This window comes from Lepus europaeus, chromosome 4, assembly GCF_033115175.1.
Source record: "Lepus europaeus isolate LE1 chromosome 4, mLepTim1.pri, whole genome shotgun sequence".
In the NCBI taxonomy this organism is placed as follows: Eukaryota; Metazoa; Chordata; class Mammalia; order Lagomorpha; family Leporidae; genus Lepus; species Lepus europaeus.
In genome coordinates this window covers 144,577,880-144,604,117 of record NC_084830.1, presented here as the reverse complement: position 1 = coordinate 144,604,117, position 26,238 = coordinate 144,577,880, and the positions used below count along the sequence as shown (strand labels likewise).

Below are 26,238 nucleotides of genomic sequence, written 5' to 3'. Positions count from 1 at the left end.
CTTATTAAAAAATGTTTGATAAGCAGAGGGGAGAGAAAGGTTAAGCTTGTGTCTCCTGCTTTGCCCCTCAAATTTTCTCCGCAGTCCTGTTTCAAGGCCAGGTCCTGGAGCCAGCAGCTCCTTGCAGGCCTCCCATGTGCCTGGCAGTAACTCAGTCACTTGAGGTGTCAACTGCTGTCCTCCAAGGTCTGCATTAGCTGAAGGTTGGGTTCGGGAGGCAGAGTCGGGAACTCTGATAGAAGATGTGGGTGTGTTAAATGCTAGGTCAGTGCCTGCACCCCGGGACTTCTCAGTCGTGTTGGTCCCTAGCAGTCCTGGACTCACAGGTTTGTAGTAGAACATTATTTTTCATGGAAGTGGCCTTGGAGGAGTTTGGAGGATGTAAAATTGAGAGTAACTGGGAAACTTGATATTCTGAGGAAGAAATTGAACTCATGTGTGCATATGGCTTATAACCACTACGAAATTAATTTATGATATTTAAAATCTTTCAGTTTTCGTAATTGGTTCTTTTTTAATTGGGATTTTGTTTTTGTAATTTATTTGTGGATGCACTTATGAAGATCTGTGACTTAGTAAATCCAGTCTGCATTTTGAAATTTGCAAGCCTGTTTTTCCTTTCCCTTTTTTATACTTTGGAGAATTTATTTGGGCTGTCATTTAGAAATTTTTAAGCTGGTTTTGCTTTTATTTTCCCCTTTTCTCTTTTTTCACCCCCTAAGAACTTTGACCAGAATAAGCTGGAAGAAGAAATGAGAAAGCGAAAAGAAAGAGTAGAAAAATGGCGAGAAGAGCAGCGTAAGAAGGCCATGGAAAACATAGGGGAGCTGAAAAAGGAGATTGAAGAGATGAAACAAGGGAAGAAATGGAGCTTAGAGGATGACGACGGTATATCTGGTTTTTAGCCTAATATTGTAGAATTATGAGTCAGACTTCATGATGGGATTTGGGGAGGCTTTTTGTTTTGTAGAAAAACAGACATAATGTTTACTACCTAACCATGTATAATTTAGTGGTAATAAGTAAATGGGATTTTTTTCTCGTCCAAAATAGAGACTGTGTACGCATTAAAGAGCTTCCCTTTCTACTCCCCGTCCACATTGTAGCCTCGAATCTTACAGCCTCTGTGAATCTGAAAATCAGCGTACCTGGCTTTTACGTCGGGCTTACTTCTCTTGGCGTAATGTGTCTAAGGTTCATTTGTGCTGTGGAATTTCCTTTATAAGGCTGAATTGTATTCCTTTATATATCTCTGCCTCATTTTGTTCATCCATTTATCTGTTCCTGGATGATTGGATTTTTTTTTTTTTAAGTTTTATTTTATTTATGTGAAAGATAGAGAGAGAGAGAGAGAGACAGAGACAGAGAAAGAGAAAGATCTTCCGTCTGCTGGTTTACTCCACATGGCCGTAGCCACTGGAGCTGGTCCAGTCCGAAGCCAGGAGTCAGGAGCTTCTTCCTGGTTTCCCATGTGGGTGCAGGGGCCCAAGGACTTGAGCCATCTTCCGCTGCTTGCTTAGGCACATTACCAGGGAACTGGATTGGAAATGGAGCAACCAGGACTTGAACCAGCACTTTATGGGATGACAGCACTGCAGGCCAGGGCTTTAACCTGCTGTGCCACAGCGCTGGTCTCACTTGGATTTTTTTCACTTTTTTAAGTTTTATTTGAGAGACAGACCAGCATGACACAGCACTAATTTGCATGTTTAATTCCTAAATACCCACAGTGGCGAGGACTGGACCTATCCAAAGTAGGAAGCCAGGAACTCAGTTCAGGTCTCACAGGTGCTGGGCAGGGCCCCACTTACTTGTACCAACCCTGGTGCCTCCTGAGGTCTGCCTTAGCAGGAAGGTGGAATCGGGAGCTGGAGCTCAGTCTCAAACACAGGCCTGCAGTATGGGGCTGAGCCAAGTCTCCAGAGTCCTGACAGGCAGGCCGAGCGCCTGCCGGTGTCAGCTTTTGATCATCGCCAGCTGTGCTGCTGTGAACATGGATGTAGAAACACCTGATGAGTTCCTGTTCCCAGTTCTTTGGGTCTATGTGTAGTAGTAGGATTGCTGGATCAATAATGTGTCTTTAAATGCTCCTTTTAATGTTTATGTTTAAATTTCACTTGTAGAGTTCAGTAAGAATTGCTGATTGATGTTTAAGAGTAAAGAGAGCTATAGGCATAGTTTGTAAATAGCGGTTTTATTTGTTTACTGCTTGTGTGAATGTTGGTAATGAGAGCAAATTAAGGGTGTGCTTTTAGCTTCTTCCTGATGTTTCATAATTGAAGAGAGACACTTTTCCCTTCCATATCAGATTTTCTGTTAGTAAATTAGAAGGTTTTGGACTTTTATAGGAATATTGAATTTTGGTCCATTTTCTAGTGAAAGTTACTAAGAGTGGTTTAATTAGATGAATGCATTCTGTCTATAAGTGGTCTTAATTATGTGAGAAAGATTATACTGTGTTGATTTAATAGAGGTGCTTTTTTTCCTAAAGATAATTGAGGAGAAAATTAAAAACATATTTTAACAGAGAAACTCTTTAAAACAAACTTATTTTCATTTTTAAAAAAGATTTCTTTATTTGAAAGGCAGATCTAGAGATGGAGTGAGAGAAAGAGAGGTCTTCTGTTTGTTGGTTCACTCACTGAATGGCTGCAGCGGCTAGAGCTGGGCCAGGCTGAAGCCAGGAGCCAGGAGCTTCTTCCAGGTCTCCAGTGTATGCAGCAGCCCAAGCACTTGGGCTATTGTCTGCTGCTTTCCCAGGCACATTAGCTGGGAGCTGGATCAGAAGTAGAGCAGCAGGGACTCGAACCCGTGCCCATATAGGATGGCAGACCCACAGGCGGTGGCTTCACCTGCGTAACCTGCTACATCGGTGGCCCTTCATTTCTTTGAAAGGCAGAGAGAAAGAATCTCAGATTCTCTGGTTTACTTCCTGGGTGTTCACACCTGGCAGATCTAGTCTAGGCCAAAACCACATGCCTGGAACTCAGTCTGAGTTTCCTGTGTGTGAGCCAGGTACCCAGATGAGCCATTGCCCCCTGCAAGGTGCTCATCAGCAGGAAGCTGGACTAGAAGTGGGCGTGGGACGTGGTCTCATGCTCTGTTGTGGAGTGTGACTTCACTGTTACACCAACGACAGGCTTTTTAGTTCTTCTAGCAGTGTAGCTGTACAATCTAATACTGGAGACCCATTTTTAAGGTGCAGTTCATCTTTTTTCCCTTTTCAGTTAATTGATTTGTAGGCCATTGGCTTTTTTCATTTATCATTATTCTTGTTATTCAGAAGGAATCCACTGCTTTCCATAAATGTAAGAACTTCGAAGTGTAAGCGTCCGAACTGCAGTGTGCCTGGCGTGAAGGGGTGGGAGAGGGTTAGCAGGGTGGGTGTGGTCGTCAGTCTTGCAGAACACCCCTACAAGTACAGTGTGTTTTGTTATTTCAGATGATGAAGATGATGCTGCAGAAGCTGAAAAGGAAGGGAATGAAGTAGAGGGTGAGGAGTTGGACCCACTCGATGCTTACATGGAAGAAGTGAAGGAGGAAGTGAAGAAGTTTAACATGAGAAGTGTGAAAGGTGGCGGGGGAAATGAGAAGGTGTGCTCTTCTCTAGATGTGAATTCTGTGCTTTCTGTGTCTTTCCCTTCTCAGAGCTGGCAGTACTGTTTCTTGGTACCAGAGACACCAAGATTAGGTGTGAATGTTCTTCCGCAGGCACTTTGCCCTCCATACTATGTTTGTGCAATGTCTTTCCTTGCTCATTATTTCTCAGTACGTCCTCTACAGACTTCTCCAACACTTTCCATTTTTTAAAAAATGATTTTAGCTATTTATTTGACAGGTAGAGTTATAGACAGTGAGAGGGAGAGACAGAGAGAGAGGTCTTTGATCCCCTGGTTAATCCCCAAATGGCCGTAGTGGCCGGAGCTGGGCCAGACCAAATCCAGGAGCCAGGAGCTTCCTCTGGGTCTCCCACATGGGTGAAGAGAGTCCAAGGACTTGGGCCATCTTCCACTGCCTTCCCAGGTCACAGCAGAGAGCTGAATTGGAAGAGGAGCAGCTGCGACTCAAACTGGTGCCCATATTGGATGCCAGTGCCACAGACAGAGGATTAACCTACTGTGCCACAGCGCTGGCCCTCAGCACTTTTTCATACTTGACCCTTGTCATCCTGTTCTGGCTTTTTTTTTTTTTTTTTTTTTCTTTTTTAAGATTTATTTATCTGGACGTCAGTTATAGAGATAGTGGACGAGAGAGAGAGATATTTTCCATCTGGTTCACTTCCCAGATAGTTGAAACAGCCAAGACTAGACCATGCTGATGCCAAGAGCAAGGAGCTTCATTTGGGTCGCCCATGACGATGGCAGTAGTTCAGGCACTTGGGCCATCTTTTGTTGCTTTTCCCAGGACTTATCAGGGAGCTGGATTGGAAGTGGAGTTGCCAAGACTCCAACCATTGCCTCTCTTTTTCTTTTCTTTCTTTCTTTCTTTTTAAATGAGATTTTTATTTGTTTACTGGAGAAGTAGAGTTACATACAGAGGGAGAGACAGAGAGAAAGGTCTTCCATCTACTGGTTCACTTCCCAAATGGCATCAATGGCCAGAACTGGGCTGATCCAAAGCTAGGAGCCATGGTGGTGCAGAGGCCCAAGCACTTGGGCCATTTTCCAATGCTTTTTCAGGCCATATCAGAGAGCTGGATTGGAGGAGGAGTAGGTGGGACTAGAACCGGTGCCCACATGGGATGCTGGCACCACAAAGCATAGGCTTAGCCCACTCTGCCATGGTGCTGCCCCTTCCCCCTTTTCCTTTTAAATAGCATTTATTTATTGCCTCTTAACATTATAAAATTTTGATTTTTTAAAAAGTATTTATTTATTTATTTGAAAGGCAGAGTTATAGAGAAAAGGAGGGATTGACAGAGAGAGAGGTCTTATATTGGCTCATGTACTCCCCAAATGGCTGCAGTGGCCAGTTGGACTGGTCCAAAGCCAGGAGCCAGCAGCTGCTTCTGGGTCTCCCAAGTGGGTGCAGGGCCTTGGCCATGCTCTGTTGCATCCCAAGCACATTAGCAGGGAGCTGGATTGAACCAGTGTCCATATGGAATGTTCCCATTGCAGATGGCTTTACCCACTATGCCACAGCGGCGGCCCCATCATTATACAATGAAATTTTTTTTTTTTTTTTTTTTTTTTGCATTTACTGTTTGTGCTTTTCCCCTTCTAAAATAAAATTTCCCAAAGGCTGTGAGCACCAATGTTTTGCTTATTTATTCATCTGAACTCTTAGAATAGTGCCTGATTTGTTTCATGAGTGAAAAATACTGTCTGTATATAATCATTTTATAAAACTGTATTATGCAACAAACCATACTTGAATCCATTATAAAATACAATATTTTTCATTTAAACTTTTATACTAAGGAGCACAGCAGAGTCTTCTCTATGATTAAACGATCACAATGAAGTTGATTTGAATCATAAGTTGTGACTGTTATTGTGCTTCGTTTGGCATGTGAGTTCTGTTTCAGTTTTTGCAAACTTGTATCTTCCCTTTCGATTTTAGAAGTCTGGACCCACGGTCACAAAAGTTGTCACTGTTGTGACAACCAAGAAAGCAGTCGTGGACGCTGATAAGAAGAAGGGGGAGCTGATGGAGAACGACCAGGATGCCATGGAGGTGATTCTTGGTTCGGGGACTTTGTGATCCTGTCCTGGCAGGGTGTCCAGCACAGCAGTGACGGTGCTGTACTGGTCAGTTCTGCAGATTGGCACTGGAAGGGACTCCTGCTGTCTTATCTGTGCAGTAGTTCTGTTGTTAAAGAGACCACTGTGAATCTTTCTGAACCTTTCACTCTCCTTCTCCCATCCCACCCACCTCACCCCAGGAGTCGAATATAGAGGGAAGTGAAATGGCAGTGAGTTTTACATTTCTTCCACTAACATGTTGTGAAGGTTTATGTAATAAGCGAGAGCAGTAGGACAAGCTCATTAAAGCCATCTCTGAGAATGGTTTTTGCTTTATATTGGCATTGAAAGTTTCTGTAAGGGCAGAGAAAAAAGAAATTGAAAAATTCCTCAGAACATGGTAGTACTTTCATAAAAACTGACTTCATTTTAGGTCAGTTTGAAATTAGGAGTTTTAAGTTTTTTGGAGCAGCACAGAAGTACAGGCCAAGTCATCTATTTTAGAAAGCAAAAAAATAAAAGCTAACGAGTGGTGTCTGGAAGAAGAGACTTTTAAACACTAGGACTGTTACTTCTCGTAAGAGGTAGAGTACTGAACCTGAACTCTCTATTTTAAACTATAGTATTCTTCAGAGGAAGAAGAAGTTGATCTACAGACGGCCCTTACAGGCTATCAGACAAAACAGAGGAAACTTCTGGAACCCGTTGATCATGGAAAAATTGAATATGAACCATTCAGAAAAAACTTCTATGTTGAAGTTCCAGAACTAGCAAAAATGTCTCAAGAGGGTAAAATTCTTTTATTCATGTGTTGGTTACGATGGCAACACAGGAGGATATGTCTTATTTTGTCCTGAAGAAACGGGGTGGGCTGTGAGTTAAAGGGGCATGTGATGGGGATTATTAGAAAAGTGTGCAAAAATCACTTCAGCTTATGCATTTGGTATTTTTAGCATTGAAAATACTTCTGTGATGTTAAAAATAATATTTCTGTGAGTCCTTTCCTTCTGAGATTTGAGTTAGCAGCTTTAGCTTTTGTGTGTTATTGGTTGGATAGAGATAGTGTAGGCAACTCTGGCTAGGAGGGTAAGTGGTTTGAGTTACCGTTCACTATTCTTTGTTTTAAGATTTATTTATTTGAAAGTCAGGATTACGGAGAGAAAGGGAGAGATCGGTTAAGAGATTTTCCATCTGCTGGTTCACTTGCCAGATGATTGCAACAGCCAGAGCTGGGTCAGACTAAAGCCAGGAGTTTTATGTGGTTCTCCCGCATGGGGCTCAAACACTTGGGCCATCTTCTACTGCTTTACCAGGCCATTAGCAGGGAGCTGGATTGGAAGTTGAGCAGCTGGAAGGTGAACTGGTTCCCATTTGGGATGCTGACATTCCAGGTCGTGGCTTTATCTGCTATGCCACAGTGCTGGCGACATTGCCTTTTTGTGCTGTTAAAAAACCAAAAACTAATTGTTGAAATTTGGGTTTTTATTTTTTATTTTTATTTTCAGTTAATTATGACGGTAATCGCTTTTTTTCTAAATCTTTTGATGCTTCCTCCTGTATCTTTGATAATATTAAAAAAGAAATTTATCGATATGAAAATATCTTTGATAATATTAAAAAAGAAAAGAGTTAGAATTCTTGATCGTCCCATTCCTAACTGAAAAGGAGACACCAACAAACAGTATTTAAGGGTTTTTAATCTGGGTTTTGCTTTGCAGAGGTGAATGTATTTCGATTGGAAATGGAAGGTATTACAGTCAAAGGAAAAGGTTGTCCCAAACCAATTAAATCTTGGGTCCAGTGTGGAATTTCCATGAAGATCTTAAATTCCCTCAAAAAGTAAGTGGTGGTGATTGTGTACATTTTGCAGTGTGTTGGTACTCAAAATAACCCTTTCACACAAATAGCTCCCTGTGTTGTGTTTTTACTCTAATAGAAAAGCTCTTTTTTTCTTTTTTTTTTTTTTAACTTTTATTTAGTAAATATAAATTTCCAAAGTACAGTTTATGGATTACAATGGCTTTTTCTCCCCCTTAACTTCCCTCCCATCTGCAACCCTCCCATCTCCCGCTCCCTCTCCCATTCCATTCACATCAAGATTTTCAATTATCTTTATATACAGAAGATCAATTTAGTATATATTAAGTAAAGATTTCGTCAGTTTGCACCCACACAGAGAAAAGCTCTTTTTCTTAAATGTTTTCATGTACTTCAAGAAGTTGGTAGAAAATGGAATTAGATGATAAGGCACAATTTCCATGACCTTTCTGAAGTACTGTTGTATAATTTACATATCATGAAATTTAACTCTTAAGGTCTGTAATTCAATGTTAGATTTATGGAGTTGCGCAGCCATCACCGTAATGTAATTTTAGAGCTTTTTTTGTCATTCCGAAATGAACCTGTGTCCATTAGTGGTCATTCTTCTCCCATTTCCGCCACTCTGTACTGCTGACTACAGAACTGGCTATTCTAGACCTTTTATAAAAATGGGGTTATGCAGTATGTAGTCACTGGTGTGTGTTTTTTCAGTTAGCATAATGATAATATCTTGAAAATTCATCTGTGTTGTAAAATGTCCTAGTTCTTATTTCCTGTTTATTGCCAAATAATATTTTGTTGTATGGATTACTCACATTTTGGAAGAGCTCATTCTTAACATCTCTCAGGAACTTGGAGTCCTCAGTTCTTACCTGTTTTTCCTTTGGTTTTTCTTTTCAGGCATGGCTATGAAAAGCCCACACCTATCCAGACCCAAGCAATTCCTGCCATAATGTCTGGACGAGATTTGATTGGCATTGCCAAAACAGGAAGTGGAAAGACCATTGCTTTTCTGTTGCCCATGTTTAGACACATCATGGATCAGAGGTCACTAGAAGAAGGAGAGGGGCCAATAGGTATAATATTTTTCATTAAACTTTTAAAGGATTAACAGCTTTGTTGTCAGTTAATCAGAAGGACATGATATCATTTCTTAACTATGACAATAAAGATGTCTCTGTGTCCATATCCTTTTTCAATATGGCACTTTGGGGCTGATTTCCCCTTACCAGCAGGTGGAGTGAGACTCTTCGGAGCTCTGGAGTGACATCTCAGAAGTACAAAAACAGCCTCTCCGGCACAGCTCAGTTTTTAAGCTCTGACGCAGCAGGTAGACTCCTCGTGCATCTATCTGTTCATTTGCGTGGAGGTTTGTTCTTAGCCGAGTGTCGGTGGATGTGCTGAGAACTAGGCAGATGTGACTTCCTGGCTTTCCTTTGTAACGGCCTTAAGGCTGTAGTGCCAGCATTTGCTCCAGCGTTAGGCCTTCTGATTCCTATTTCTTGATTTCATTTGGGCATCTTCTGCAAATGTAAGTAGAGCTCTGGAAAGCTGTTCAGCCCCTCTCTTGGAAATACAGGGCACAGCATTTTTCTCCTCTGTCTGTGCCCCTCAGACCAAGGTTGTTCCCGGAAGCAGCGGTATGGCTTCTGCAGCACAGTGAGTCACGTGATTTTCTTTGTTCTGTGATTTGCAGTTGAGAACTATTTGCATTCTGTTCAACCAACCATTTTCCCAAGGGTTGAGTGTGGCATTTAACTCATTTATTTTCCTGTAGCATGTTCCTAAAATCTACCAACACTTACCCTTCACCACAACCTCTGCTGTTTTAAAGCTTTTGAAATAGAGCTTTCAGAGGTTCATAAAACAAATACAAAGAAGAATTAGACTGAGAGATCTAACAGTTGAAAGCACAGCCTCTCAAGAATTTTGATGGTTAGAGATTTGACATATTTATCTTTTCAGCTGTCATCATGACTCCGACTCGAGAATTGGCTTTGCAAATTACTAAAGAATGTAAAAAGTTTTCAAAGACCTTGGGACTTCGAGTGGTGTGTGTTTATGGAGGAACAGGAATCAGTGAGCAGGTAGGTATTTATAAATGAAACGTTCAAGTTCTCCATTCTTTTCTCAAATTGAATGATTAGTAAACGGAGTGATCTTGAATTTTAGTGTTTCAACTAGTGATTGCCTCTAAAACCTTGAAACATACTCAGTGTGCAAACAGTTGTAGGATTGGATTAGGTTATGATGGATACATACTTTCTGGAGATTGAATGTAGACAGTGGAGACTATAGTTAATAATAGTGTCATGTATTTAAAACTTACTAAGAGAGTAGATCTTTAAGTAGATCTAAAAGAAGAAATACTAACTGTGCGGTGATGTTAATCAGCCTGACTGGGGTGCTGGTTTCGCAGTGTGTGTGTATTGGAACGTCACAGTGTGTGGCACCTTCGCAGCACAGTGGGTTAGGCTGCTACTTGGGATGCCCTTAGCCCGTATATAAATGCTGGTTTGACTTCCAACTACTCTACTTTTTAAAAAAAACATTTAAATTTTTTAAAAGATTTATTTATTTATTTGAAAGGCAGAGTTACAGAGAGAGGTAGAGACAGAGAGGGGGAGAGATCTTCCATTCACTGATTAACTCCCCAAATGGCTAAACTGGCTGGATCTAGGCGGATCAGAAGCCCACAGCTTATTCTGGGTCTCCAATGTAGATACAGAGGCCCAAGTGCTTGGGCCATCTTCCACTGCTTTCCCAGAAACATTAGCGGGGAGTTGGATCAGAAGTGGAATAATTGGGACTCGAACTGACACCCACATGGGATGCCAGCCTTGCAGGTGGAGGCTTTACCTGCAGTGTCACAAAGCCAGCCACCTGCCTTTACCTCCTACCCCCCTGTTTTTAAGATTTACTTACTTACATGAAAGAGTTACAGTAAGAGGGAGAGAGACAGAGATTTTCTGATTGACTTCCTAGAGGCCATAATGACCAGGGCTTGGCCAGGCTAAAACCAGGAGCCAGGCGCTTCATCCAGGGTCTCCCATGTGAGTGGCAGGGCCCCAGTTGGGTGACCTAGCAGGGAACTGGATTGGAAATGAAGGAACTGTGACATGAACCAGAGCTTATATGGGATGCCTGAGTTGTAGGCTGTGTCTTTACCCCGTACCACAGTACTGGTCCCTGACTGCTCCACTTCTGATCTAGCTTCCTGCTAATTCACACCCTGGGAGGCAGCACGTGATGGCTCAATTCTTGCTTGGATCTCTGTCACCCATGTGGGAGACCTTTTTGGAGTTCTGGGTTCCTGGCTTTGTCTAGTCGCAGCCCTGCTTTTTGTGGTCAGGAGTGAACCAGCAGATGGAACATCCCTCTCTCTCACCCTAGCTTTCAAATAAATGAGTTTTTAAACAAAATCCATCACATTGTATATCTTAAATATATAAAGTTTTTTTCGGTTACATTTTTGGTAAACCTGGAGGAGGGGAGGGTGAATTATGGTAATATTCTATTTTGGAATGTTTAGAATCTTTTTAATGTTCTTTCTGCTTCCTCTTTTCCCACCCAAGGAAGGCAGATATTTTCTCCATTTTATAGTAAGACCTGGAGCTTGCCCTAGAACCTAGATCTTCAGGTTACTCCAGTATTAATTTGCTCTAATGCATGCTGATATCTTTAAAAAGTGGTGATGATTGGGGGCCGGTACCGTGGCTCACTTGGTTAATCCTCCGCCTGCGGCACTGGCATCCCATATGGATGCCGGGTTCTAGTCCCGGTTGCTCCTCTTCCAGTCCAGCTCTCTGTTGTGGCCTGGGAAGGCAGTGGAGGATGGCCCAAGTGCTTGGGCTTTGCACCCACATGGGAGACCAGGAGGAAGCACCTGGCTCCTGGCTTCGGATTGGCATAGGTCTGACCGTAGCTGCCATTTTGGAGGTGAACCAACGGAAGGAAGACCTTTCTATCTCTCTCTCTCACTGTCTAATTCTATCTGTCAAAAAAAAAAAAAAAGATGATGATTGGAATGTACTCATAGTAGTTAACATTTGCATTCTTCCATGTTTTTAGTCATATTTATTTTATTTAAAATTTTTGTTTGAAAGGCACAGAGACAGAGACGGCGAGATGTTTCATCCGCTGGTTCACTCCCCACTGCCTGTGAGATTTGGGGCTAGGTCAGGCCACGACTAGGTGCCCAGAACTCAGTCTGGGTCTCCCATGTCGGTAGCAAGGGCTCAGGTACTTGAGCAGTCGCCTGCTGCTCCCAGGGTGCACATGAGCTGGGAGGTGGAATTAGAAATGGAGCTGGTACTCAGGCCTGGGTGCTCCGAGCTGGGGTACAGATGTGCTGAATAGCATCTTGACCACTGGGCCACATACCCACCCCATGATTTTACCCAAAAATAATAAACCTAGGCCAGGATTCTCCCCAAGAATGATAGTCATCAAAACCTTGTTTAACTGGAAAACATGGGTTCTGTAGTGAAATGAGTTTTGAACTTGTTTGATATTATAAAATGAAAATAGTTATCTTTCCTGCAAAACCTGCTTAATCTTTAATAAGATGATGTATATTAAGATGCTAAAAAGGTGGATAAATTTATTTACATATTCTGAACAATATCTTTTTTTTTTTTTTTTTTTTGAGATTTATTTATTTGAGAGAGGTACAGTCAGACAGAGGAGAGAAAGGTCCTCCATCTGCTGGTTCACTCCCCAAGTGGCTGCAGTGGCCAGAGCTGAGCTGATCCAGAGATATGCCAGTCTAAAGCCAGGAGCCAGGAGCTTCCTCCAGGTCTCCCACGTGGATGCAGGGGCCCAGGCACTTGGGCCATCTTCCACTGCTTTCCCAGGCCATAGCAGAGTGCTGGATTGGAAGAGGAGCAACCAGGACACAAACTGGCTCCCATATAGGATGCTTAGCCTACTACACCACAGCACCAGCCCCAAACAAAACCATTTCTTTTTAATTATTTATTTATTTGACAAAGTTACAAAGAGAGAGAAGGAGAAAGAGATCTTTGATCCGCTGCTTCATTTCCCAAATGGCCGCAGTGGCTGGAGTTGAGGCAATCCAAATCCAGGAGCCAGGAGCTTCCGGGTCTCTCACACAGGTTTAGGGGCCCAAGGACTTGGGCCATCTTTCACTGCTTTCCCAGGCCACAGCAGATCAGAAGTGGAGCAACTGGGACTTGAACCGGCGACCACACGGGATGCCGGCGCTGCAGGCTGGTTCTTTAACCTGCTATGCCACAGCGCCAGCAGCAAAGCCATTTCTTCGGAGTAGTATTACAGGGCCAGTGCTGTGGTGTAGCAGGTAAAGCTGCCGCCAACTGGGGAGTAAACCAGTGGATGGAAGGCTTCTCCTGTCCCTATGTAACTCTGCCTTTCAAATAAGTAAATAAATCTTAAAAAAAAAAAAAAAAAAAAAAAAAGAGTAGTGTTATAAAAATAAACTTTGGGAATCTTTGCTTTTGTTATCCCTGTACTACTTTAAACATCTGGACTTAGTTCATTTTCTGGGTTCATCTCCTTGTCAGTTTGTTTGACCACAGCCTGAAGTAAGGAATAATTTATGAAATAACTTGGTATATACATGCATTTTATATTTGTATAAAGTTGAAGCAGAATTTTGTGATGTTTAGAACATTCTGTTTTGTGATTATTTCATTTTTTAAACGCTGATTATGACTTAATATATTCATTTATTTCCCCAAAGATTTATTTATGTGTAAGGAACAGTGCCAGAGATAGATCTTCCAACCACTGCTTCGTTCTCAAGATGTTTAGAATAGTAGGGCTGGACCAGGCTGAAGGCAGGAGCCAGGAATTCCATCTGGGTCTCCCACATGGGTGACAGGGACTCAATACTTGTGACATCATCCTTTGCTTTCCAGGCACATTAGCTGGCAGCTTTATCAGAAGTGGACAGGACACGGACTACTACCACTGCCATGTGGGACATGGGCAAGTAAACCAGCAGCTTAACCCACTGAACCACAAAGCCTGTCCCAGTAAATTGATTTTACAGCTTGCTGGTGGTGGCAACACTGTCAGTTGGAACAATGTTGATTGATATGATCACTTTATTTTTTTGACTATTCTCTTAGGTTCCTTTTTTGGTTTTGAGAGATAGTGCCAAAAGTAAACTTGATAAAATTTTTATTCATTGGTTTCAGATACACATCACTGTCATTATGCTGCTTCTGCCTGTTCCGTTAGTAGTGCTCTGGTTCCAGGGAACTGAGCAGGTCACTGTGAAGTCCTCTGTGAAGGACCATGTGTAATATCTTCAGATCTGTCTATGTGGGTGTAAGTGGTAGATACACTGTGAAACATTATCTTTTTATTAGATTGCTGAGCTGAAAAGAGGTGCTGAAATTATCGTTTGCACACCTGGTCGAATGATTGACATGTTAGCCGCTAACAGTGGTAAGTCAGAGGTATTTTTTGTTCTCTTTTATTTTTGAATTCTATACATTTTGGTTAAACTAAAGCAAATATAAGAAACCAACAAAGGGTTTCTGTGTTTGTTCTTAAAGCTGTAATATCTTAAAATTTGTATTGTAATATCATTTGTACTATAATGTTTTAATAAGCACCAATATTTTTGTGACTCAATTAAAACATTTTTTAGAGCTGGCATCCTCTGGTTTTATAGCACTTAATTGAATTCTTAGTCCATTTTTGACCTAGCTTTGCTTTTAAAAAGGTGTATCATTCTTTCCCTTTCTTTTGACATCTAGACTTTTTCTACATAGGCATTTGTAATTTACAATACTAGATAAATTAAGATATTGCAGCTTCAAGAAATTTTATTTTTTGTAAATTCTGCATGTTTTTAGCTCAATTGTTATGCTTTGTTAAATTATTCCCTATCAAAACTGTTACTAAACTGTTGACATTATTCAACTTCTGTGGAGAAAGGCCCTTCAAGATTTATAGAACTGGGCTTCCGAGACTTAAGCCAGCAAAGGTAGGTAACTTACTGCTGTTCCCAACCTTGCAAAACTAATTGGGGCTGCAAAAGTTAGTGCGGAATACTTAGAAATCACTTATTTTGGCTTCTTCATTTTTTGGAAGAAAGTGCTTTCAAAGGTTTCCATTGCAATATTCAGTATTATACGTTAAAGAGTGTTAAGACTGAGTAATGCATGTTTCTAATAGCGTTCTGCTTGAATTTCTGTGTAAACGTAATGCTAATTCTACATGAAGTTGGCAAGGTGATTTGGATATTGTTTGGTAAGTTATTGTGCTCATACAGCATATGAAAAGTTTTGAGATGAATGCTGGTTAAATAATCCCCTTTTACCCCTCCAATGCTGCATTGATTAAATTTCCTGAAATTTGTCTCGATTAATGTTACCTTTTTCTCTTATCTGTCCTTTTGGTTTACCTTAATAACTTTTTCACATGTTTTTGCCAGGTGATTGATTCCACAGTTGGTAGCAAACACTTTTGTTAATCTTTTAGAAAGGGTTTCCTGTGTGTACATGTTGTTCTTACCTGCTAAGAGGCCAGTTGCGTTTATTTAAGCCAGTGGAAGCTCTTAATAAAAATTGGAGTTGTACCTTTGTACAGAAAAGTGCATTTATGTAGTAGTTTCTCATCAGTGATTTGACATACCCATTTAAGAAGTTTCTAGTTGTATGGAAGTAGGCTATGAAGTAATATAAAGAGAAATCTTTGCATCTGAAGTAGTTAGTACTGGAACTTGCTTTCCACACATACGCTGTAATCTCTAATATGTTTTTTCCTAGGTGGTGCTGTCAGATAATGGCTGATGTGGCTCGATGCTTCATCTCAGTCTTAGTTTTATGATGTGTTTTGGAGAGGGCTGTTTTCTGAATTTTACAGGTTCTTCAGGCCCTTTGATGGTATGCAAGAGACGAGTTTGACAAAATAAAGGGCCTCATATACACCCATTGTCAGAAAATATTTGTCACTAGATTAAGATACTGTAGACCAAATTTTTTTTTTTTTTCACTGTTTTAAGATACCTAACCTACCCCTCTGGTTAAGTTAGGCATTTTAGTTCCCTTTACAATTTTTTTTTAAAGTTCTTGGTGCTCATAAAATGTATTGTAACTGATTTTTAGTTTTCTTTTTGTCTTTATTTTTTTCTTCTCATCTCAGGTCGGGTCACAAATCTTCGAAGAGTGACATATGTTGTTTTGGATGAAGCAGATAGAATGTTTGACATGGGTTTTGAACCACAGGTAACCATTAAGTTTCATTAGTGTTTTGTAATTGTAATGTGAGTATGACTGTATCTGCCCTGAGAATGCAGTGTCTGGGCTTCTGAAAGAACATGCCTGTGCTGCATGATAGTACAGTGAGTCTGGGACACATAGCATGGAAGTAGTTGTTTATATTTCAGATTGCTCATGAAAGTTGTTCAGGAGGGGCTGGCGCTGTGGCTCAACAGGCTAATCCTCCGCCTAGTGGCGTCGACACACCAGGTTCTAGTCCCGGTCGGGGCGCCGGATTCTGTCCCGGTTGCCCCTCTTCCAGGCCAGCTCTCTGCTGTGGTCAGGGAGTGCAGTGGAGGATGGCCCAAGTGCTTGGGCCCTGCACCCCAGGAGACCAGGAGAAGCACCTGGCTCCTGCCTTCGGATCAGCGTAGTGCGCCGGCCACGGCGGCCATTGGAGGGTGAACCAACGGCAAAGGAAGACCTTTCTCTCTGTCTCTCTCTCTCACTGTCCACTCTGCCTGTCAAAAAAAAAAAAAAAAAAAGTTGTTCAGGAGGGATTTGTACAGGCTTTCCTTAAGCATCTGAACCCATCGCCGGTAAGGCTCCTGGCTCCTGGCTTCAGATTGACAAGCTCTGGCTGTTGCAGCCATCTGGGTCATGAACCAGCAGATGGAAGACCTTTCTGTGCCTCTGCCTCTCTATAACTCTGCCTTTCAAATTAAATAAATAAATCTTTAAAAAAAAAAAAAAAGAACAGGGGCCAGCGCCGTAGCTCACTTGGTTGATCCTCCACCATGGTGCTGGCGTCTCATATGGGTGCTGGATTCTGGTCCCGGTTGCTCTTTTTCCAGTCCAGCTCTCTGCTGTGGCCAGGGAGGGCGGTGGAGGATGGCTCAGGTGCTTGGGTGCCTGTGCCTGCGTGGGAGGCCAGAAGGAGGTGTCTGACTCCTGGCTTCAAATCGGCGTGACTCCAGCCATGGTGGCCATTTGGGAGGTGAGACATTGGAGCGAAGACCTTTCTCTCTGTCACTGTCTGACTATCTGTCGAATTAAAAAAAAACAACAGAATATGTAATTTTCTGCAGTAACAGAAATTTACTTGGGAAAGGGGTGATATGAATATTGTTTAGTCTCCAGCTTATTCGTTAATTCTTCAAAAATGTATTGCCTGTCATATGCTTGTGCATTTGTTGTGCTTGGATTTAGGGACTGTGTTCTAAATGAGTTAAAAATAGAGGAACATAAAGAGTAAGTAGAACCATGATAATTCTTGAATCATATGAGTCACAATTACAGGCGTGAAGAATGTTTAGCTCAGCACAGGGGAGTTGGTGCTGTTCCTCACATGTTTTAAAGTCTTGTACAAAAGATGCCTTGAGTTTGTTCTAGTCTGAGGGGTAGATCTGGGACTGCGAAAGCCATGGGTCACTGCACCTGAACTTAGTTTGTGGCAGGTTGAATAAGCATGGGTTGGAGTTAGAACAAGTTGCTTTGTTGGAGGAGAGTGGCTATTGAATATTTACCACCAGGCGTTCAAGCAGTGATGGGGTCCATTTGTGAAAACGGGCTGGAGGCATTTGAAGCATCCTTTGGAAAATGGAACTACATGCGCCTTAGTGTCTTTCACAGTCATGGGAGCTCTTAGGTTTTGTGATAATGAATAACATCTGTTTAGGTAGATGTAGTGCTAGGACTTTTCTTTTTTATTTTATTTTTTTAAGATTTATTTGAAAGGCAAAGTTACAGAGGGAGAGAAGGAGAGACAGAGAAAGAGATCTTCCATTTGCTGGGCCACTTCCCAAATGGCTGCAGTAGCTGGGACTGTGCCAGGCTGAAGCCAGGAGCTGGGAGCTTGATCTGGGTCTCCCATCTGGGTACAAGGTCCCCAGCCTTTGGGCCATCTGCTGCTGCTTTCCTAGGCATATTAGCAAGGAACTGGATGGAAAGTGGAGCAGGCAAAGCTTGAATCAGTGCCCATATGGCATGCCAGCAGTTCAGGCCCGGTTTTTTTAAGATTTATTTATTTGAAAGGCGGAGTTACAGAGATGTAGAAGCAGAGAGAGGGAGAGAGAGAGAGAGAGAGGTCTTCTATCCTCTGGTTCACTTCCCAGTTGGCTGCAATGTCCAGAGCTGCACCGATCCAAAGCTGGGAGCCAGGAGCTTCTTCCAGGTCTCCCAAGTGGATGCAGGGGCCCAAGGAGTTGGGCCGTCTTCCACTGCTTTCCCAGGCCATAACAGAGAGCTCTATTGGAAGTGCAGCAGCTGGAACTCTAACTGGTGCTCCTATGGGATGTCAGCACTGCCAGCGGCTTTACCTGACAAACCATAGTTCTAGCCCCTACTCCGCTTCTGATTCAGCTCCTGCTAATGCGCCTGAGAAAGCAGCAGAAAATGGCCCAAATCTTTGGGCCTGTGCCCCCATGTGGAAGACCTAGATGGAATTCCAGTCTCCTGGCTTCACTCTGTCCCGGCCCCACCCATTGTGGCCATTTGGAGTGTGAACCAGCAGATGGAAGATGTCTCTCCCTCCCTCCTTCTATCTCTGCAACTGCCTTTCAAGTAAACAAACACATCTTTTTTAAAATGGCCAGAGCTGTGCTGATCTGAAGCCAGGAGCTTCTTTCAGTCTCCCATGTGGGTGAAGGGCCCAAGGACTTGGGCCATCTTCTGCTCTCCCAGGCCATCGCAGAGAGCTGGATCAGAAGTAGAGCAACTAGGACTCAAAACCGTAGTGCAGGCTGGAGGTTTAACCCACTGATCCATAGCACCAGCCCCAGCACATTTCTGATAAATCAGTTTTTTTCAGGGTGAGTTCAAAGCATTTCCATTGATGTGCAATGTATAACGCTTCATTTGCCAAAAGGACACACATGTACTCAAATGTACATAAAAGAGATTGCAACAACATCAGTTGTTTTTTGGCATTTCTTCTTCGTATATGTATGTGTGTGCATGCACTTAGGTGTGTGTGCTTGTTGTGTGTGTAATCACTCATGTACATGTGTATACTGTGTGCACATACATAACTAAATGATGAGGCATCACTGGATAATTACCTTGGTCACTAAAATCAATTTAGGGAGAGGAAAATTTAGATTTAGTTCTATTATTTTGTGATTTTTTTTTTTTTTTCTCTTAGAGATTTTAGTGAGTGAGGCTTCAGGGCCATGGAAGTATAGCAGGAAGTGACACTGCCATGGAAATCAGAGCCAGTGCTGCTGACTGACTGGCACACTGACTTCTTTCTTGTCTTTTCTTTCTTCTTTTTTTTTTTTTTTTTTTCCTTTTGACAGTCAGAGTGGACAGTGAGAGAGAGAGAGAAAGGTCTTCCCAATGGCCGCTGCGGGTGATCAGATGCCAGGAGCCAGGTGCTTCTCCTGGTCTCCCATGCGGGTGCAGGGCCCAAGCACTTGGGCCATCCTCCACTGCACTCCCGGGCCACAGCAGAGAGCTGGCCTGGAAGAGGAGCAACCGGGACAGAATCCGGCGCCCCGACCGGAACTAGAACCCGCGGTGCCGGCCTTGTCTGTTCTTTTGAGATTCATTTATTTATTTTTATTTAAAAGGCAGAGTGTCTGGGATGAAGTGGGTTATCTTCCCTCCACTGGTTTACTCCCCAGTTGGCTGCAACAGCTGGGGCTGGTCCAGGCCAAAACCAGGAGCCAAGAACTCCATGTGGGGCCCGACACGGGTGGCAGGGACTCCGGTGCTTTACCATCATCTGCTGGTTCCCCACGCATATTAGCAGGGACCCAGATGCTTGAACCGGCACCTGCAAGGGTTCACATTAGCAGGAAGCTGGAATTGGGAGTGGAGCCAATACCCAAAGGAATTCAGACACTTTGATACGGGATGTGGCATCTCAGGTAGTGTCTCAACCATGACACCAATTCCTAACCTGAAATTTATTTTCTGATGAGCAGAAACAGACAAATTGCACTTACCAGATGATCTCTGCTGGACAGAAAAATAGTACAAGGTGTTAGACAATGATGGAAGGAAGCGATGTTGAACAGTGTGGTTGAAAAGGCCTTGGTGGTGGCGTGACCTGAGTAAAGTTAAGTCCTGGGCCATGGGTTTGTTTGTGGGAAAGCTGTGACAGGCACAGAAGAATAACAAAAGCTCTGAGGCTGACCAGGGCCCCTGGAGCAGAGTGAAGGAGGAGAAAGCAGAAGGAGGTGCTGGTGGTATGAGTGTCAGATCGTCCCTCCTGAGGCTAGGAATTTATCCTGAGATTGTTACTGGTTGTTGGAGGGCTCCCAGCAGAGCGAATCCTGATCTGATTTCTTTTCCAATTTCACCTGGGCACAAATTTAATAGTAACACCTCCTCCCTTCATCCCCTGGCAGATTACTTTGATATTTTCTTCTACTCCTACATGGCATACTTTTTTCTCCCCACTTTTTGATTTTTCTATTTTCAACAACATTTGTTAACTTCCCATGGTGGAACCTAGAAGTTGTCTGTGTTTTCTTCCCTTTCTTGGTCATTTATTTATTTACTTACATTTACTTGTAAACCAATCCAGTTAAAAAGGCACTCAAGTCTCCTGGGAAGATAGGCATGGAAATGGTATGTGGTATATTTATTCACTTTTTTTTTTTTAAACTTACTTATCTTATTTGAAAGGCAGAGTTTTAGAGAGAGGGAGAGAGAGATATTCCGTCTGTTGATTTGCTCCACGTATGGCCACAATGGTCAGGGTTGGTTGGGCTAGGCTGGAGCCAGGAGCTTCGTCCAGTTTCCCATGTGGGTACAAGGGCCCAAGTACATCTTCCCTGCATTAGCATAGGGTTGCATTGGAAATGGAGCAACCATTTGGGTTGCTGTCTTTGCAGGTTGCAGCTTAACTTGCTACGCCACAACACTGGGCCCTTATTTATTTATATATTTGAGAAGTAGAGGGAGAGAGAGATATACTAGACACTCTTTTAGGTAGATGCAACTGATAGAAAGTTGGTATATCTCAACTTTTTAAAAGTTTATTTATTTTAAAGGCAGATTGTGACTATAAATATAAGTAAATAAATAAATGTATCCTGTAGAATTCCTGTGCCTATCTTCCCAGCAGAATTTTGTTGGTGTTCTAAGTGGATTGGTATGCAGTGTTAGGAACATTACTCATGTCAGGGTAGTATTTTAAACTTTGATTGTTGTTACTCTTTGTGTAACTTTGTTGTCCGTAGATTTCTTGTTGTTTTGTTTGCTGGATTTCTTAGTCCTTATATGTTTAAAACTAATTTACTGCCACGCTTTACTGATTATCTTAATGTCTCCAATGGTTGGGGCAAGTTAAGACGCCCATAGGTTGCCCACATACCATATCAGAGTGCCTGGTAAACTCCTGAATTCTCTGCTTCTGATCCAGCTTCCTGCTAATGGCTACTCTGAGAGGCAGCAGGTAATGGCTCATACACTTGAGTCCTCACCAGTGGGGGAGACCTAGGTGGATTCCTGTCTCCTGGCTTTGGCCTTACCTATCCCTGGCAGGCACTTAAAGAATGAAGGTAGATCCATCTCTCACACAGACTCTGGACTTTAAATAAATAAATAAATAAATAAAGTCAGTTGATGGGCTGGCGTTGTTGTGGAGCGGGTAAGGCCACCTCCTGTAGTACCAGCGTCCCATATGGGCACCGGTTCGAGTCCTGGCTGCTCCACTTTCTTTTTTTCTTTCTCTTTTTTTTTTTTACAGGCAGAGTGGATAGTGAGAGAGACAGACAGAAAGGTGTTTCTTCCATTGGTTCACCCTCCAATGGCTGCTGCGGCCAGCGCACCACACTGATCCGAAGCCAGGAGCCAGGTGCTTCCTCCTGGTCTCCCGTGCGGGTGCAGGGCCCAAGCACCTGGGCCATCCTCCACTGCACTCCCGGGCCACAGCAGAGAGCTGGACTGGAAGAGGAGCAACCAGGACAGAATCTGGCACCCCGACCGGGACTAGAACCCGGGGTGCCGGCGCCACAGGCGGAGGATTAGCCTAGTGAGTCACAGAGCTGGCCCAGCTACTCCACTTTCAATCCAGCTCTCTGCTGTGGCTTGGGAGAGTGGTAGAGGATGGCCCAAGTCCTTGGGCCCCTGTATACATGTAGAAAAAGCTCCAGGCTCCTGGCTTTGGATTGGCCCAGCTCTGGCCATTGTGGCCATCTGGGGAGTGAACCAGTGGATGGAAGACCTCTCTCTCTGCCTCTGCCTCTCTGTAACCCTGCCTTTCAAATAAATAAATGAATGAATGAATCTTTTTTAAAAAAAATAGTTTAAACTACCAATATGTCTATCAGTTTCATCTTCCTGAAATAATTTCTAGGAGGTTCTTTGTTACTCTGCTTAACAAATAAATAAGTAAAAAAAATCTTTAAGAAACGTATATTGTCATAAAAATTAAAAGAATAAGGAAGGCATTAGGAGGAAAATTGAAAGTGCAGGAGCGGGGATAGGGCAGGAAATGTCATGTTCTTAAAACTCAGATACGTGAAATTTGTTCCATTTATATAAATTAAATTTAATAAAAAATGTACTAAAAAGTGGAGCCAGTGCTTAAACCCAGGCATTCTGATGTGAGTTCCAGGTGTCCCAAGTGGTTTCTTAACCATTGAACCACACCTTTGCTCCACATGTATTTTGAGGCCTGCATTACCTCAGTCAGACCCTGTTGGGCTGTTTCAGTTCTTGACGGAGCTGTAGGCCACTGGCCAGGGTCCTTTGGTTCACCCTGAGGAGCCCCCTGAGCATTTCTTGCAGTGCAGATCGAGTGCTAATGAACTCCCTCAGTTTATGAATATCGGAGAAGATGGTATTCCTCCTCACGTTTGGGGGACAGTTTTGCTGAATATAGGATTCTTGGTAAAGCTTTGTGTCTTCTAGTGCTTTGAATATATCTGCCTACTGTTCACTGAATTTCTTTCTACCAGTTTCTGGTGAGAAATATGTTAATTGTACTGATGATACTTTTATGTGAGAAGTCCTTTCTCTCTGCTTGTAAGATCTCTCTAGGATTTTAGGAAAGTTTTTTTTAACTTTTTTTTTTTTTTTTAAAGATTTATTTATTTATTTGAAAGAGTTACACAGAGCAGGAGAAGCAAAGAGAGAGAGGTTTTCCATTGCTTGTTCACTTCCCAATTGACTGCAAAGGCCGGAGCTGTGCTGATCAAAAACCAGGGATTGGGAGCTTCTTCCAGGTCTCCCACGTGCGCGCAGAGGCCCAAGGACTTGGGCCAGCTTCTACCGCTTTCCCAGTCCATAGCAGGGAACTGGATCGGAAGTGGAGCAGCCGGGACTCGAACCAGCACCTATATGGGATGCCTGCACTGCAGGTGGTGGCTTTACTGCTATGCCACAGCGCTGGTCCCCAGGAAAGTTGATTATCATGTGTCCTAGTGTGGGTCTCTTTGAGTTCCTCTTGGACTTTGTTTAGCTTCTTAGATCTTCATACTCATGGCTCATCAAAATCTGGTAAAATATCATGTGTTATTTCTTCAGATACTCGTTTTGCCTTTTCTTCTCTTTTCCTTTTGGGACACCCACACTTTGTGTATTGTCACACTCCTCACAGGTCTCACAAGTCCCTATGCCCTGTTTAGTTTTCTTAAATCTTTCTTTCTGCTTCGCAGGTTCCCATTGTCCTGTCTTCATTTTCATTCATATTCCATCTGCTTGCTTACACCTGCTTTTGATTCCCTCACTGCATTTTTAACTTTTTTTTTTTAAGATTTTATTTTATTTGAAAGACAGAAGTGAAGCAGCTGGAACTCAAGGCAGCACCCATCAATGAGGTCAGCCTTGGAGCCTGTAGCTTAATCTGCTGCATGGCAGTGCTGGCCCCTCAGCTTTTGTTTGAATAACTTAATCTTCAATATAGTGCTCCAAAAAGGAATGAGGTAGAAGATTGAAGGATTGAGGTAAAGGGCACCTGGGCCTTTAAATCTCCTGCAAGGCATTTCAGCTTTAGGACAGGAACCTTGGCGGCCAGCATGGTGGTGAGTGCAGCAGCAGTGGCCAGTGCCTCTTTGTTTGCCCCTCTGCGGTCTAAGCAGTCACCAGAACACAGACAGCAGATACTATGCGTGGATTTCAAAAATTTTTTTAGATTGATTGATTTGAAAGGCAGAGTTAGAGAAAGAGACAGAGTGTGAGAGAAGTATCTACCATCTGCTGGTTCACTCCCAGAATGACTGCAGTAGTCAGGGTTGGGCCGGGCTGAAGCCAAGAGCCTGGAACTTCATCTGGGTCTCTTGTGTGGGTACAAGGGCCACGACACTTGGGCCCTGTTAACACTGCTTTCCCAGGCATGTTAGCAGGGAGCTGGATCAGAAGGGGAGCAGCCAGGAATCAAACTGGTGTCCAGATGAGAAGCTGGCGTGGTAGGTGGTGGCTTAACCTGCTACGGCACAACGCTGGTCCCTGAACCACAGCATTTGGAGGACAGGTTCCTTTTAGCTCTGGCTCCCATGAGGTGTGTGTAGCCTGCTGTGGGACCATGTGCGTGCCTGCCTGCTGTGGGGCTGGGGTAAGGGATGACTGTCTGCTGTGGTCCTAGGAGGTAACATTGGTGGAAATGAACCACAGTTTGCCTTCCAAGACTTCCGAAGTTGGAACCTTTCAATTTTCTTCACAGTTCCAAGCTAGTTTAATCAGATAGATTTCTGATGCATCACACTGTGCTCCTTCCCATAATCCTTCTGTTATCTCTTACTACAAAATCTTAACACTTAGATCTGCTCTTGGCATGTAATGGAAAGAAAAGTGTTCAGCAAATGCAGGAGAATTTGTAGTTGTCAGTAGCACTTGCATGCTAGGTACAGTTTGAAGACAGCTGCTGCTGAGCGTGCTGAAGGGTTGGTTGTGAGGTGAGAGATGAGCCCCAGGGGATTCCTGTAGCGTGGTCTACACGTGTGGAGCTTGGAAAGCTGAGCAGTTAGGGGACAAAATAAACTGGTATTGTGGGGTAAGGAATTGGAAAGTAACTGGAATAGTTCTCAAAATTTTCCTTTAGGGCCATTGCTGTGCAGCAGGTTAAACGGCCACCTGCAAGGCCCATTCCCCTATGAGAGCACTGGTTTGAGTACCAGCTGCTCCCCTTCTGATCCAGCTCCCTGCTAATGTGCCTGGGAAAGCAGCAGATGATGGCCCAGGTCCTTGGGCCCCTGCCACCCATGTGGGAGCCCCAAATGGAGTTCCCGGCTCTTGGCTTTGGCTTGGCCCAACTCTGACCATTGTGGCCATTTGGGAAGTCAACCAGCAGAAGGAAGATCTCTTCGTGTTTCTTCCTTGCTCTCACTCTGCCTTTCAAAAAATAAGTGTTTTTTAAAGGTTTGTTTATTTATTTGAAAGGTTGAATTACAGAGAAGGAGCGTCAGAGGCAGAGAGATATAGATCTTTCTCTGCTGATCTGCTCCCCTGGTAGCCACAATGGTCAGGGCTGGGCCGGGCCAACGCTGGAGCTAGGAACTTCAATGGGGTGTCCTGTGTGAGTGCAGGGGTCCAAGCACTGTGCCATCTTCTGCTGCTTTCCAGGCAGCTGGATCAGAAGTGGAGCAACTGGGACTTGAGCTGGTGCCCATTTGGATTGTTGAAATTTTCTGGTGGTAGCTTAACCCACTGTATCACAGTGTTGGCCCCAGAATAAATCTTCAAAAAATATTCTGCTTTGCTTTGTTTTAATGATACTTCTTTGTAATTTTTTCTCAGGTCATGCGCATCGTGGATAATGTCCGTCCTGATCGGCAGACAGTTATGTTTTCAGCGACTTTCCCCAGAGCTATGGAAGCTCTGGCTCGCAGAATCCTGAGTAAACCCATTGAAGTGCAGGTTGGAGGCAGGAGTGTGGTTTGCTCAGATGTGGAACAGCAAGTGGTGGGTACCGCCCAGGAAACCTCCAGCCCCTGATGCGTCAGCAGCGTGCATGCTGATTTGGGGATCATGTTTGGAAGGAAGGCAAATGATTTTTACAGTTGAGTAATGCCCATCAACTGTAGCCTGCAGTGTTTTAGCAGATAAACTTGAGTTAGCGGAACAGTTTAAAATATTCTTTGACTCTGCCACCAGAAGTGGTAGACCAGAAAATAGTAGTGCCATGTATACTAGTCTTATCTTTGGTTACTTGAATACGATGTTTTTGTTTTTGTTTTTGTTTCTTAAATATTTACTTATTTCAAAGGTAAACTTACAGAGAGGCAAAGGTAGGGAGAGAGATCCTCCATTCCCCACATGGCCCCAATGGCCAGAGCTGTGGTGATCCAAAGCCAGGAATCTGGAGCTTCTTCCAGGTCTCCCATGCAGGTGCAAGGGCCCAAGGACTTCTGTCATTCTCCACCACTCTAGGCCACATCAGAGAGGTGGATCAAAAGTGGAGTAGCTGGAACTTGAACTGGCGCCCATATGAGAAGCCAGCACTGCAGGCTGTGATGGCTTTACTTATTATGCCATGGTGTCTGCCCTGGAATATGATGTTAACACACAGAGAGGACACAGGGTCATTTACCAACATTTGCAAGCCTTTTATTCTTTGAAAGTTTGCACGTTTTTTTTTTTCCTTCTGG

The 26,238-nt window shown here is 43.3% G+C and overlaps 1 protein-coding gene across 4 annotated transcripts in view; it reads left to right on the top strand.

Moving 5' to 3' along the window:
* DDX46 (DEAD-box helicase 46) overlaps positions 1–26,238 on the top strand; it is a 56,249-nt gene that overhangs the window by 13,354 nt on the left and 16,657 nt on the right. For all 4 annotated transcript variants that reach the window (XM_062189119.1, XM_062189118.1, XM_062189116.1 and 1 more), the window contains exons 5-14: positions 723–888; positions 3,443–3,594; positions 5,563–5,676; positions 6,308–6,473; positions 7,403–7,523; positions 8,406–8,581; positions 9,471–9,592; positions 13,862–13,940; positions 15,645–15,727; positions 25,388–25,552. In XM_062189119.1, coding sequence (XP_062045103.1) covers positions 723–888; positions 3,443–3,594; positions 5,563–5,676; positions 6,308–6,473; positions 7,403–7,523; positions 8,406–8,581; positions 9,471–9,592; positions 13,862–13,940; positions 15,645–15,727; positions 25,388–25,552 — 1,344 coding nt within the window. The remainder of the gene's footprint in view (positions 1–722; positions 889–3,442; positions 3,595–5,562; positions 5,677–6,307; positions 6,474–7,402; positions 7,524–8,405; positions 8,582–9,470; positions 9,593–13,861; positions 13,941–15,644; positions 15,728–25,387; positions 25,553–26,238) is intronic.